Source organism: Eurytemora carolleeae, unplaced genomic scaffold (assembly GCF_000591075.1).
Source record: "Eurytemora carolleeae unplaced genomic scaffold, Eaff_2.0 scaffold1160, whole genome shotgun sequence".
NCBI lineage: Eukaryota > Metazoa > Arthropoda > Copepoda > Calanoida > Temoridae > Eurytemora > Eurytemora carolleeae.
The window spans coordinates 44551-59898 of record NW_019397045.1 but is presented as its reverse complement, the minus strand read 5'-3'; the positions used below and the strand labels follow the sequence as shown (position 1 = coordinate 59898).

Here is a 15348-nt window from a genome sequence, read left to right as displayed (position 1 = left end):
ATAAATGATGAATAAACGTTAATTATAGCAATAAATAACCAAACAAACAATCAACCATCATTCCGTATAAGTTAGGGTTGAGTCTCCGTAAAAAAAAATATATATCGTAAAAACTGTAGTTAATGTCACAATTGGTTACGACACAAGTTTATTGTGGCCAACTGGCGGAGTGCAAGATAAAAGATCATTATAAAATAATATGAACTTTCTAAGCTTGATCCTTATTTTATTCTTTTGTTTTCCTAAATGCTTCTCTCGCCTCCTGAATGATCATGATCGCTATATCATCTGAGAGAAATGTTTTCCCGCCATAATCAAGGATCTCAGCAAGGTTGAAATTCGTGCGAGCAGCAATCAATCCGTGCATTTCGCGCTTCAATTCTTGTACTGTACCGACCCCGCCTGTGATTAAAATTCATAAATAAAATCCAGATCCATCAAAACCGAAATTTCATGAGGAAAATCCAAACAGAATTAAAAAATAAGACGCGGTATCTTGTCGCAAAGGAAACATTTTCATTCATTTATTGTTAAGCTACATATTTTCTCTGAGCTCCAAAAGTCTCCTTAAAACTCTCAAGTGTTTGAAAATTGAATTCTCCAGGTACAACTTTCCCTAACTGCATAGTCAATTAAAGGCGGCGCACCACTCTTCACCGGAGTTTTTAGCATGGGGTATAGTACATTGGACTTGATAATCGTATGGAAAAATCATATATTTTTATGTAAGAGAATTCTGTAAAATTAAAGCTTAAATTTAAAGCTAATATTTCACCTGACATTTGTTTCCTCTGATGTCCTTGGTTTTCATAGTATTTTTGTAGAACAGTCCGAGCTCTGAACACACAAGAATAAAATACCCTCCAAAACTCTCTTCAAAATGCTTCAGTTTTATTTTGCTGTATTTAGGAAGGTTCAAATCAAATCAAATCAAATCAAATATTTATTGCACGAAGATTAGAATTTATACAATATAAATATCACATAGAAAAGTATAATCCTCGTGAGGGAAAATTAATCTGGGGGGGGCCAGGTTTTCATAATTTTCCCTCCCCCCGAAATCTTCGAAAATCATTTTCTTTTCTTGAAAGTTGAAAATACAAACACTTGCTTCAATACAATTAATGATATTGCGTAAACTCAGAGAGAATTCTTAAATTCTAACCTATCGTTGAGAGAATTCTTAAATTCTAACCTATCGTTGAGATATCTAGACTCAATGTTGATGTATGTTTCTAAATACCGACTGAAAATATCCTAGAAAAAAAGTAATCTAAGTTTTGTTAAAAAGTATGTTTCAAGTGAGTTGTTCAATACCGGTTCCCAGATATGTCTTCTTAACACCAAGTGTCCGTTCTCTTCTCTCGGAATCACAATAGTATCAACTTAAAATAGAATTTTGTTCTCTTTTTTTCGCAGGGATGAATAAAAGGAATGAAAGAGGAAGCTGAGAAGAAAAGGGAAGGGAAGGGGAAAAAGGAAAGCGAGTGAAGGGAAATGTAGGAAACATATTTTTCCACAGAAAAAAGCATTAGTTTACCTCAATATAATGCAGCGCTTGTAAACAAAGCGCACTAGAAATTTCACAACTTCACAATATAGAAACAGATATTTTAGATAAGTGCAAGCTTAAAGTGAGTGACCGGCAATGTGTGGAAGTTTAACTGAGAATGTAGTATTGGGGAGAAATTTTTTAGGAATCATTTGAGACCTAGGTGACGTGTTTACGGTGCATCTTTGTTCAGCAAGAGCGCAAATTCAATCTTTAAAATCCTCATAGATTGTTCATGTCTTAGGGATGATTGTGAGCATTGGGTTTTTAAAAATTATTCAATAACGAAAACAAAAAATGCAGTAACAATTTTACAGTCAACTAATTAGTTTTTAAGGGACAGGTTGAGAAAATTAAAATTTACTATAAACATAAGAAAAATATATTAATGAAAAAGAAATAATTGATTCTAACTTTGATTCATTGAGAAAATTTCTATTTAGAAATATGTTCCTAATCAACTAACAAGTATACTGTAGAATTTGTATTACATATTTTGTCTTCGTTATTTTTTGAATTAAAAAAAAAACGATTTTCAAAACGTAACAGCCCAAATGGATGATTTCAGTTCAACTACCATACATTGCCGGTCACTCCCTTTAAGTAAACTCTTAGGTAAAATAGCGGATATGATTTCCAAGAAAATATGTTAAAGACAAGCCGTTGGGTCTAGTACTGGGTCAGGTAAACTAGACGGGCTGGTACGAAAAAAACTCTAGAATGGTTTCCTCGCACCAGTTCGGATTATGCAACGTTTGGTCTAATGTGAAATGAGACCACCTGCGCACTAACTATACTTTCAGAAGTGAATTCTTTAGTGATTATTGTGCAATAAAATTCAAATAAAATTATGTCTTATTAGTTTTCGAATTAGGGGATGGAAATGCAATATACTGCACAGAATCAAAATTTGAAAAATAACAGACTAAACCGACGTCTAGTACCTTGGTTAGCCTAGAGAGGAAGAGATGATCTGAACCCAGATTATAGTTGGAGAGATCAGAATTCAGCTTAATGGTTTGGGAGTACAGGAAATACAGGTTCTTCAAGTACTTCTCGGTATCATTCTTATCCTAGGTAGGTAGGTAGGTAGGTAGGTAGGTAGGTAGGTAGGTAGGTAGGTAGGTGGGTAGGTGGGTAGGTAGGTAGGTAGGCAGGTAGGTAGGTAGATAGGTAAGTAGGTAGGTAGGTAGGTAAGTACCTGAAGTTTGTCTGTAATGTATTCCTTGAGTTTAACATAATAAATGTTTAACACAAATTTTGCCATCACATTAGAAGGAGACGGAAACACCTTCAACAACAATTTATTTCGATCATTTTTCGTATTTTAGAATTCAGACGGCAACTTAGCAATCTGATATTTAAACTTTAACAGTCTTTAATATCAAAGGTGTACATTGTACAAATCAAATCAAATCATCAGGTTGGAAAGATGTAATTATTATAAGATCATAGTTTACGGGGGAGTTCCTTTAACAATAAAGAACAGAATTATGTGTGCATTTATATCAAAATAGATAAATGATAATACTGTCCAAAGATAAAATATCACTGGAAAATGTTGGAGCGAAAAATATGAAGAATAACCTGGCTGATGGTGTCCCAACTTTGTCTACAAAGAGGAACTATGTCCTTAAAGGGATCCTTCCCCCGTAGAGATGTTAGTTGGATCTGCTCAATAAATGCATTCACACACTCGTTGTATCCCCTTTAACAATAATATTTATTAATGTTAGATGGTAATACATGATTTCGTAAGTGAGCAGAAGCGTGACCCTTTAGCCTGGCCCTTCTGGTTTTAGGTTGAATGTTAATGATAATAATCCTTGATAAGAGAACTGAAGGAATCAGGGCCAGAGGCCCTGGAACTCAATGTGACATAGCCCGAAAGACATGATACTTTAACTGTAGGTTGAATGTTAATAATAATCCTTGATTAGGGAACTAAAGGAATCAGAGACCCTGGAACTCAATGTAACATAGAATGCTGGACATGATACTTTGACTATAGGTTGAATGATCATAATAATAATAATCCTTGATTAGAGAACTAAAGGAATCAGGACCAGGGACCCTGGAGCTCAATGTGACATAGCCAGCTGGACATGATACTTTGACTGTTGGTTGAATGTTAATATTAATTATAATCCTTGATTAGAGAACTAAAGGAATCAGGGACCCTGGAGCTCAATGTTACATAGCCTGCTGGACATGATACTTTGACTGTAGGTTGAATTTTATTAATAATAATAATCCTTGATTAGAGAAATAAAGGTTTTCTATTTTAAAATCGTATATTTTTTTACTTTTTAACCAACTCTTTTCTATAAAACTTTTTTTGTCTTGGATGGAATTGTTCTTTACTAAGAACAGAATGAGGGAAGGAAACGTTCTTTGACTAAGAACGGAACGTGAGGGATGGAACTATTCTTTAAATAAGAACGCCAAGAATGGAACGGAACGGGAAGACCAGTCTTCTACTCAGAACAGAACGAAACGAGAACGGAGAGATAAAAAAGGAACAAGAACGGAACGATTTAGCTGAAGGCCCCAATCTAGAACGAAACGGAAAAATTTCGAAATAATCGGAATTTCCCAGCCCTACCTGGAGCTCAATGTGACATAGCCTGCTGGACATGATACTTTGACTGTAGGTTGAATGTTAATAATAATAATAATCCTTAATCAGAGAACTAAAGGAATCAGGGACCCTGGGGCTAAATGTAACATAGCCTGCTGGACATGATACTGTGACTGTTAATAATAATGAATGTTAATAATAATAATAATCCTTGATTGGAGAACTAAAGGAATCAGGGACCCTGGAGCTCAATGTAACATAGACTGCTGGACATGATACTTTGACTATAGGTTGAAAGTTAATAAAAATAATAATCCTTGATTAGAGAACTAAAGGAATCAGGGCGAGGGACCCTAAAGCTCAATGTGGCATAGCCTGAAGGACATGATACTTTGACTGTAGGTAAAGTGTTAATAATAATAATAATCCTTGATTAGAGAACTAGAGGAATCAGGGACCCTGGAGCTCAATGTGACATAGCCTGAAGGACATGATACTTTGACTGTAGTTTGAATGTTAATAATAATAATAATCTGTGGAAGACGAGGCCCAGCAGCCTCCTTACAGCAAAGCCAGGAACAAAGAAGAGAGCTGGAAAATACTACGCTGCATTCTCTCAAGATCTATCAATGTGACCCTGGAGCTCAATGTATCATAGCCTGCTGGACATGACACTTTGACTGTAGGTTGAATGTTAATGATAATAATCCTTGATTAGAGAACTAAAAGAATCAGAGACCCTGGAGCTCAATGTGACATAGTCTGCTGGACATGATACTTTGACTGTAGGTTGAATAATAATAATGCTTGATTAGAGAACTAAAGGAATCAGGGACCCTGGAGCTCAATGTGACATAGCCTGGAGGACATAATACTTTGACTGTAGGTTGAATGTTAATAATAATAATAATGCTTGATTAGAAAACTAAAGGAATCAGGGAACCTGGAGCTCAATGTAACATAGCCTGAAGGACATGATACTTTGACTGTAGGTTGAATGATGATAATAATAATAATCCTTATTAGAGAAATAAAGGAATCAGGGTCAGGGACCCTGGAGCTCAATGTGACATAGCCTGCTGGACATGATACTTTGACTGCAGGTTGAATGTTAATAATAATAATAATAATACTTGATTAAAGAACTAAAGGAATCAGGGACCCAGGAGCTCTATGTAACATAGCCTCCTGGACATGATACTTTGACTGTAAGTTGAATGTTAATAATAATAATCCTTGATTAGAGAACTAAAGGAATCAGGGACCCTGGAGCTCAATGTGACATAGCCTGCTGGACATGATACTTTGACTGTAGGTTGAATGTTAATAATAATGATCTTTGATTAGAGAACTAAAGGAATCAGTGACCCTGTAGCTCAATTTATCATAGCCTGAAGGACATGATACTTCAAATGTAGGTTGAATGTAAATAAAAATAGTAATCCTTGATTAGATAACTTAAGGNCAAAATCAAAATCAAAATCAAATCAAAATCAAAATCAAAATCAAAATCAAATCTGATCTAATCTAATCTAATCTAATCTAATCAAATCAAACCAAATCGAGTCAAATCAAATCAAATCGTGCTTTAAAGGGATTGCTTAAGGCATCCTTCATATGAGACAGTTTCAAATTCTTCCCGCATTTTGGTTTTCGGCCCGATCTTTTATCAAATATTTTCTGTTAATTTTTACTTTTCTTATTACAACCACTTTATTATCATTATTAACAGTTGACAAATACATCGTTAAAAAAAAATTTGTAAATTTTTATCACAGCTCAACAAAATTAAAATGTGATTTGAAAAGAAAAATCTACCTGAAGTGTGAAAGGATTACCGCTAGTTCAGCCATTTTCACCTTATCATCAGATCTTAACAAAAAGTTTTAAAATAAAGTGAGGACTGAAAATTCTGGCTTAGGAAGACGACTTCAGTTTAAAGTTATGACTTCAAATAGTCCAATAAACAGGACACAGCAATTGTGTGATGATCCATTTCAATGAATAGGTGGTTTAATAAGTTAATTTCAAAACTATTTTTGTATCACTATCAAATGCACTTAATTGTTGCTTTAATGTCGTCTTACTAATTCGCAGTTTTCAGGATGTCACTGAGAAAAACCCGAAAATTTTGAGTCAATAAACTTTGAAAAACTCAACTTGAAATACAGTTTTGTTTTTAAAAAGTATAATCATTTAATTTTTATATTTGTTAGCTTGAAACTGTGTCCGCAATTTCTATTGACCCTCAATATAGAGAGCATCACATGTCAGATTCACAATGTTACCCTTTACCCCTTCATTGAATCATTGTGTAAGATATTGGTCAATTTTCTATCTTTATTCTGCTGCATAAGTTGTTTTAACAGAAACCCGAAATTGAAACTAATAAATTTTTCAGAGAAAAAAGATGGGATTTCTGCTCTGACAAAAGGTATAAAAAATAAACCGTGGTGAATCGAACATGTCACTCATTTAAAAAATCTGCAAGTTCAAATTTAAAAAATATTAATTGATATAACAGGGTGTCACATTAAACATGACAATTTCTTGATATGTAGCTAGACATGTCGTCGTCTTGAAATGACTAAAACCCTTAACCCTGGCATTTAAAAATCATGGTTCACTACATTTATAAAAGCTTAAAAATCTTCCTACAGCGAGACCCAGAAAACTTTAAAAGCATATTTTTTAACGTTATGATTTATGAACACAGCAATTGTGACAGACCCCTTCATCTAAATAAGTGATTTCATAACTTAGTAGTAAAACTATTTGCTTTGTAACAAAAACAAAAGTATTTCTTTACTGTCGTCTCCTATTCAACAGTTTGCTGGTTTTCACTTTTGATTTACACTTTGTAACGTAATAAATAAAAGAAATGAAAAAAAACTTTTAAAGTCACACTAGATTGTTACTTGAGTGATCAGCCTTTTATCCTCCAATCCATACTGGAGTTCATTGCCATCCCCACCCATTGTGATTTGATTTGATTTGATAAGTTGAAACTAACCTATGGTGCTTAATAAACTCTTCTATCAAGGCTTTTTCAATCTCGTTGTATTTAGCATCAATAGATCTCCTAAAATACATAATCTCGTTGTATTTAGCATCAATAGATCTCCTAAAATACATAATCTCGTTGTATTTAGCATCAATAGATCTCCTAAAATACATAATCTCGTTGTATTTAGCATTAATAGATCTCCTAAAATACATAATCTCGTTGTTTTTAGCATCAATAGATCTCCTAAAATAAATAATCTCGTTGTATTTACCATCAATAGATCTCCAAAAATACATAATCTCGTTGTTTTTAGCATCAATAGATCTCCTAAAATAAATAATCTCGTTGTATTTACCATCAATAGATCTCCAAAAATACATAATCTCGTTGTATTTAGTATCAATAGACCTCCTGAAATACATAATCCAACCAACCAACCAACCAACCAACCATCCAACCCACCAACCAACCAACCAACCAACCAACCAACCTGGCATGACTGAACTCCTTCTCTGGTAGTTCCTGTCCAATCAAGTTTAACTTCTGGATTATATCTGCAGCTTCGTACAGTCTAAAACATTTTATTCTTCACTCGATTCCATTTAAAAAATATACTAATAGGCATGAATTTTTCCTTTAATGTAAATTTAGAAGATTTCTGCAAATGCAGTTGTTCTTTAAAATATAATATTAATTTCTGCACATTTTTCGGTATACTAAATGGTGGTTAATCTTATCAAAAATTATTGTATCTAAACCATATTTTTAGGTTTTTAACTTATTTTTCACATTTCTCTTTCATTATTTGTCTCTATTGCATAAACATTCAAGTCACTTTTGAATGAAAAAATAATTTTAATTAAAAATATGAAATTTTGAGATGATAACTATATCTATTTTGAGATGATAACTAGATCTATTTTGAGATGATACCTATATCTATTTTGAGATGATACCTATATCTATTTTGAGATGATACCTATATCTATTTTGAGATGATACCTATATCTATTTTGCTCAGAAAAGGGTTTTCAAGGTGCCTTGTGAATGTAAATCTTCATATTAAGTTTGTGGTTCATTCAAAATACATAGACAGACCCTTTAAGTTTGCCCACAATACCGTGTGAATTCATTCATATTCATATTTTTTAGAACGCGTTAATATTAATTTAATTAAAATATGTGAAGCGGTATTTTCCAGTTAACTTAATTTCTATGCATTAATTGTCGTATGGTTTCAAAACAGATCTAAAACATGTTTTGAAAAATATTTCCCGCTGAGCAAATTATTTTTTTTACATTCTCAAAGAGCAGTCTTATCGAAATTCACGACATATCATTAAATTCCTTGTTCAATAAAAAAATGGGGGCGGGGGAATTCCACGTGTTTATGCCATATGGCTCTCCTTATTTAAACTCTTTACACGAAGCTAATTGATTTAAATATTATAATTTAAGAACTTTCTAGTGTTGGACGATGGACGGGTATTTAATAAACATCTGAAATAGTCCCGCAACTTTATGAATGATAATTGATAACTGATCTTCTTGTCTAATGACTGAATGAAGGCTGAAAACTCAAAACTTTGAACTTTTCATGAGATATAAGATTAAAGATTTTTAACAGAAACTACGAGTATTATAATTTTAGAAACAGATTTGTTGAGAGGACCGGGGTAAATACTGGAACTATCTATACATTAATAGCTTTTAAAACAGAAACTACATGTATTATAATTTTAGAAACAGATTTGTTGAGAGGACCGGGGTAAATACTGGAACTATCTTTACATTAATAGCTTTTAAAACAGAAACTACGTGTATTATAATTTTAGAAACAGATTTGTTGAGAGGACCGGGGTAAAGAACTGGAACTATCTTTACATTAATAGCTTTTAAAACAGAAACTACGTGTATTATAATTTTAGAAACAGATTTGTTGAGAGGACCGGGGTAAAGAACTGGATAGCTTTTAATCCCACTAATTTTATATAATTCATAAGAAATTTTTTCTCACCGATTCAGCAATAAAAGAAAATTCAACTAACCCTCCATGTAAAATTGGAAATTTCCTATTCACAACGGTACCCTTGAAACCTTTATTTGATAAATAATGTGGAAGATATTGTCGTTTTTCTGTGCTGATTTTTGATGCTACCAATATGCTTTCCTGCAGTAGAAAAGGCGCAAGTCCCATTTGCAGGGCAAGCACGATTGAAATCTATCAGTTTTTAAAATTATAAATAAAACTTGATATCTAATGCATACTTAATGCAAAGCTCTCAAGTTTTGAGGGTACCATCTTTGCCATCTTAGCATAGGGAGTTCTCTTGAAATTACACTTAGTCCCTCAAAAAATAATAAAAAGGGAAAAGGATGAAAATAAATCCCTGTAAAAGTATTCCACCTGGATTTATCCATGAAGACCGGAGATACCGAAGTCTCTCCGTCCAGGAACTCATCAAAGTGTTTTATCAATCTTAAAGCTTCCACTGCTCGTGCTCTTGGAGTATTCACGCTCTCTGAAGAATTTAGATGATGAGAGGATGGGTTGATGGGGTTGATAAGTTGATGGGTTGATGGGTTGATGGGTTAATGAGTGAATGGGTTGATGGGTTGAGTATTTGATGGGTTGATGAGTTAAGGGGCTGATGGGTTGATGGGTTGATGGGTTAGGGGGCTGAGAGGTTGATGGGTTGATGGGTTAATGAGTGGATGGGTTGATGGGTTGAGTAGTTGATGGATTGATGAGTTAAGGGGCTGAGGGGTTGATGGGTTGATGGGTTGATGGGTTGATGGGTTGATGGGTTGATAGGTTGATGGTTTGATGGGTTGATGAGTGGATGAGTGGATGGGTTGATGGGTTGATGGGTTAATGGGTTGATGGGTTAATGAGTGGATGGGTTGATGGGTTAGTGGGTTGATGGGCTGATGAGTTGATAAGTAGAGGAGATAAATGAATTAATGAATGAAATCAGTTTCTATTAATTAATTCCCTGACAAATAACAAAGAGAAGAGGTCGAAAATATTTGTTTTCATTTATCAGAAATATTCAACAAAGAAAATGCGTAGAAATAAGAAATTCTCTCTCTCTCTCAAATTAAATCAAATCAGACTGTTAGGGTTGTCTTACGTCCATTCTATAATTCCAAAATGACAGTACTAGATCGAATTTTAGACTGAGTTTACGATTTGCAGTGGGTCAGAATATTATTATTAGTGTAATTTTCACGCAACAGACAACCGACATGACATTGTGCCAGTTTCCATCAGATATCAAAATTATTCTGATTATTTATACTTATATTTTTTATTGAACAAAAAAGTTACAAATCTATATATGGAGAATGTATAATAAAAAACACAAACATTTACAAATTGCTTCTCGCGTTTTACTCTCTATTTTATGGTAAATTTAAATTTAGACTAGTAACATCCATCAATTCTGAGATCTAGAATTTGACATAGAATCTGACAAACAGACGTTTTGAATGTAAAACTTCTCGTCTAAAGTTAGAAGAAAAAATGGAATGAAATGTAATGGAATGAAAAAAGACTTCTCGTCTTTAAGGCACTTGATTAGGAAACTGGTTTGAGAATGTATTTATAGTCTATCTCATGAACCTTGGTGGCTTGGAAGGGAAGGGAAAATTTACAGAATCAATGTAAATAGAATAAAAACAAAACAAAAAATGTAAAATCAAACAACTAATTGTAATGGCATGGCATGCAAGAAAAAAAATATCAGAATCTATAGAAATAAAAAGTAGAAGAAGTAAAACTGGATCGAACTGGATTCAACTGGATCAAAGTGGGTCAAACTGGTAACTGGATCAAACTGGATCAAAGTATATAAATGGCTAAATTTATAAGGTTTACCTAGTTGATCTCCTAGATAAACCACTTTACCCGCCACCGAGTTAATCTTCTCATCCAGGGACTTGTAGGTGGCAGCAGCAGCCTAGAACACAAATAATTTTTACGAAATGCTTAAGTTATGAAGTACAGCTGATTCGCATTTTCGGAAGGCGCGAAAGTGCAGGAAAGCTTCCCTTCCGATTGATCGTACCTTTAGAGAAATATAAAAAGAAATGAGCTTAATCCGTCGAATTACAAAAGATACAAAAAGATTTAAGAATACAAAGTTCCGATCTTTAGTTCATTATAGTCCTTATCCTTTCCTTTTCCTATTATTTATATTTTTATATTTTTTAGAATTGGGGGGGAAATATTCCCACAACCTCTACTTTTAGAGGTTTTTAAATATTTTCTCCTGAAACACTTTATTTTGTATGTTTTTGTTATATTTCATAAATAAATAATTTTTTACTTTACTATAGATAAAAAAGCTTTTACTTTTCCAACCTAACATTAGTGAACATTTATTTAAATCTTTTTTTAATGCAAGATGTTAGGTACGTTTCCTGAATAATAACTGATTCTTAGGGGTAATAAATAAGTTTTGGGGTGAAAACTATTAAGATGGCGAGAAAGAAACCGTTCGGGTGGGATTCCTAAAATATATACCCCTTGGGATGTTTCCTTATGTCTTTTCTGCATAGTACAGTTGAACTTTAGTGTATATTGGAAAAGGGGTGCAAACAATTCCTCTTCTTTAAGAATCACTACTTTTCTTTTGAAGCGGAAACATCTGAACTGGGGGAAGTAAACGATTTTAGAGAGAAAGATACTACTATTTAGAATAAAAAAGAGAAAACAGAGGAAAACAGGAAATAAACTTGCTAGTGAATTGAAATCATTTTCTTCCGCAAAATATTAGAAATTACTTTGAACCGTTGCAACAATTACTAGGCTTGTTAGGCAAAAAAAGTTATTTCTGGTAAAAATTGAAATTATTTTTCAAATTTTCACAAACACCATTAGGTATGTAAGAAATATTATAATTTAAAGTAAATGCAAAAAATAAAATTAACATTGAAAAGACAAGACGGGCAACAGGAAACGAAGCGATATGGATGATCTCGCTACCATTTGTTGAAATGAAGAAAAAAGGGTGCGGCGTGCTTTACCTCCCTCGCTACTGGCAGTACCTTGTTTCTATGAATGAGTGCTGCTACCCGAGTCCAATGAGCTCTCTCCTCCTCCCTTGATTTATCCTCCAGCTCCTAAGGAAAACGAAATTTTCGTTAGTACTTGCGAATTTAGTGACCATTATTTCCGAAATTTTAGGCATTTATGACCTCAAGTAAAAAAAAACTATAAAAGATATTTATTTACGCAAAAAAAATGTTTTCAAAAATTGTCTCCCTTTCAAGTATCAAGTTATTAAACAATTAATATTATTCGAGAAAATTCCAACCAAAATATATTGCTAAACATCGGGAAGTGTCATACCAAATTGGTTTTAATGTCTAAAATTGTGTTGACATGGTTAAAACGCTATGATTAGATTGCAAAACCGCCATTTTGGTTTTGAGAATCAGCTGTTTATTTTCAAATCTGCAATCGTGTTCTCCTGAAAATAAATTGAACTAGTTCACCTTACACTTCGCTTCCTGCTTCTCATGCATAATCTTCAATTCTCTAAAATAAAAAATGTTAAATACGTTTCTTGACAAAATATATTATCTTTTGTTGTTCTTATTACTTGATTGCTTGGAGGAATGAGGTGTGTAAATTTTGCGCTTCTCCCAGATCCGCGGAGTTAGAACCAGATCTAAACATAACAATAAATATAATATTGATTTAGCGAAAAAAGTAATAATAAAAGTAATAATAAACAGTCAACCATTAATAAAAACAACTAAAATAAATAAAATAACCAAAATGACAAAAAAACATTAAATACAACAACACAAATAAATTTACCATGAACACAAAATAAATAGTAAAAAACGATAAATGAAGAAATAAACAAAAAATAGCAATCCTCCTTTGTACATTTTAAAAACGTGAGTAAAAATCTGTTCACTACTGCACAATAATTTTATCAGTTATGTAGACATCCTGATAGAAACCTCCGAAATCTGTTCTTAATTTATCAAAGAAAAAAATCCCCCCCCCCCAGCTCCGGTGAAGGGGAACGAAGGGGGTGGGGAAATCAACTCTTATATTAAGTACTAGCTGAAGGGCGGGGCATTGCCCGTGGGGAAAAAAAATTTTTCTTCAATTATGAAAAAAAAAATTTTAGCCGAGATAACACCCGCCGGCCACCCATGAGTGTCAACAAAAAATTTCAGGCCAATCGGTCCAGCCGTTTGCCCGACTTTACGCAACATATATATGAATGACTTGTTTTATTATATAGATAGAATATTTGTTAAACTCACCTCGCCCTAAATGCCAGTCTTTCAACAAACTCTTCCGGATCATATTCATCCTTTAACCATTCATGATTCACTCATTCATTCATTCATTATTTATTTACTCAATTATTCTTAATTCACTCGTTTATTCATAATTCACTCAATTATTCATAATTAACACAGCCATTCATTATTCATTCTCATTGATTTATGTAATCAATATTTACTTATTCATTTACTATTAATTCATTCATTTACCATTAGTTTTAAATGTTTACTATAAATATTTACTTTTTACTATTTTTATTTTACTGTAAATATTCATTTATATCATCATGTGTATTATATTTACGTAGATTTGAATTTCCCAAACATACAAAATCTAACATATAACACTTGTTTTCTTTCATTTCAATCATTAACGTTATAAATCAATGGATTTACAGTTAAAATCAATCAAATAATCAATCAATCAATCAAATAATTAATTATCAAACCAACCAACCAACCAATCAGTAAATCAATCAAACAATCAAAATAATTAATCAAACAAATAGTCAATTATCCAACCAACCAAAGAATCAATCAACCAATAAATCAATCAATCAATCAATGGTTTCCTGCTCCATGTCCGCCCAGAACTTCATGACTGACATTTTGATTTATCTTTATTGCATTTTTCTGAAACTTTTCTTCTTAAATTCACTAAAATCATATTCTAGAATCAAGTCTGCTAGAAACAAGAGCTAAATGATATTTGATGGATTTTAAGAAAATTAATATTTAATATTTAAAATAAAACTAATAAATAAATAATACTACAACTATATAAATCTAAAAGCTGCTCTACATTAACAAGGCAACAATGCATGTAAACATACGTGGTGACCGCGCAATTCTTGTACTGCAGCTCCAACAGATGTTAAGCTTATTTCTTGAGAAGTTGATGACGCATTGCGTAGAATGGAACAGTGAGTCCACTTCCGAAGAAAAGGATGAAATATGCAGTCAACTTAAACCTTAACAAAAATTCAAATTTTCCCACATAAAACGTTTGAAACTATTCTTTTCGCTCTAATATTTTATAATATATATAAGTCGGTCAGACAATATATTATATAGTTTTTTGACCTGTTGTTGATGGAAAAAGGAAGATTATCTCCTGGTGGAGGTACACCATGACCTCCAGCTCTACCAGCTGTACTAGAGAAGGACCTGACATAAATAAATATATATATATATATCTATACATATATTATTAATATATTTATAATATATATAAATATATTTCAAGAAAATCAATTTCATTGACTTCAATGATTTCTAAAAGCTGACTTAGTTTCTAAAGAATGACCCTATACACCCCTGGCGAGGTCATGGGTTAGGCCCGGACTCGAGGCAATTTTTCGGCCCGACCTTGCATGTTTTAATTTGCCTCAACTTTTTGTTTATTAATATATCAAGCTAATTTTAACGCCATTTTTTACTTGTCAGTAAAAGGATTAAAATTTATGAATCGGACAACCTAGGAGTCTACAATCTACATATACATGAAGGGTCCCTTAAATTACGCCTACAGTCTCCGTAAGTAACATAATAACCTACCAATGCAACCAAAACAGAAAGATACCTAAGTCCACTGACAAGATGGGAGCTACTACGTACAATGGAACCGATCATTTTATTTCTGAAATTTTAAAGTTTTAAGGAATGTTAAATCAATATAATGGGTATACAACTTTAGTTAACAAGGTGAAATAATGTTTAACCCTATATTATCATATAAAAAAATGGAGGAGGTGAACAAGAACAAGAAAAATAGTGAGGCGACAATATTTGTAAAAGATATTTCTATTTTCGCCCATTCTTATTTTAAATCTGTACAACAAACAAACATAGTTTTTATCATATATATATGTTAACATTATAACTATCTAGCAA

The 15348-nt window shown here is 32.7% G+C and overlaps 2 protein-coding genes across 2 annotated transcripts in view; both read right to left on the bottom strand.

The window, feature by feature from the left end:
* Positions 1-14108, bottom strand: part of LOC111711384 (exocyst complex component 5) — a 21173-nt gene extending 7065 nt beyond the window's left edge. The window contains exons 1-16 of the mRNA XM_023485727.1: positions 14028-14108; positions 13432-13481; positions 12750-12818; positions 12643-12685; positions 12193-12267; positions 11021-11102; positions 9548-9662; positions 7631-7711; positions 7147-7215; positions 5952-6005; positions 3140-3260; positions 2754-2843; positions 2497-2625; positions 1196-1257; positions 776-837; positions 243-402 (exon numbers count right to left, since the gene is read on the bottom strand). Coding sequence (XP_023341495.1) covers positions 243-402; positions 776-837; positions 1196-1257; positions 2497-2625; positions 2754-2843; positions 3140-3260; positions 5952-6005; positions 7147-7215; positions 7631-7711; positions 9548-9662; positions 11021-11102; positions 12193-12267; positions 12643-12685; positions 12750-12818; positions 13432-13481; positions 14028-14063 — 1298 coding nt within the window. The 5' untranslated portion in view covers positions 14064-14108. The remainder of the gene's footprint in view (positions 1-242; positions 403-775; positions 838-1195; positions 1258-2496; positions 2626-2753; positions 2844-3139; positions 3261-5951; positions 6006-7146; positions 7216-7630; positions 7712-9547; positions 9663-11020; positions 11103-12192; positions 12268-12642; positions 12686-12749; positions 12819-13431; positions 13482-14027) is intronic.
* On the bottom strand, positions 14095-15348 carry LOC111711386 (cytochrome c oxidase subunit 7C, mitochondrial). Its single transcript, XM_023485729.1, has 3 exons — positions 15038-15348; positions 14539-14622; positions 14095-14426 (listed from the first exon to the last, which is right to left on the bottom strand). Exons 1-3 carry the CDS (start codon positions 15085-15087, stop codon positions 14336-14338), a joined length of 225 nt encoding a protein of 74 aa, XP_023341497.1. The 5' UTR covers positions 15088-15348; the 3' UTR covers positions 14095-14335.

Excerpts from the sequence above, each read along its gene's own strand:
- LOC111711386 (XM_023485729.1), bottom strand. The coding sequence starts at position 15,087 with ATGATCGGTTCCATTGTACGTAGTAGCTCCCATCTTGTCAGTGGACTT. Across the intron at positions 14,623-15,037 it reads CATCTTGTCAGTGGACTTAG|GTCCTTCTCTAGTACAGCTG; the intron begins GTATCTTTCTGT and ends TATTTATGTCAG. Across the intron at positions 14,427-14,538 it reads CCTTTTTCCATCAACAACAG|GTTTAAGTTGACTGCATATT; the intron begins GTCAAAAAACTA and ends ATTTTTGTTAAG.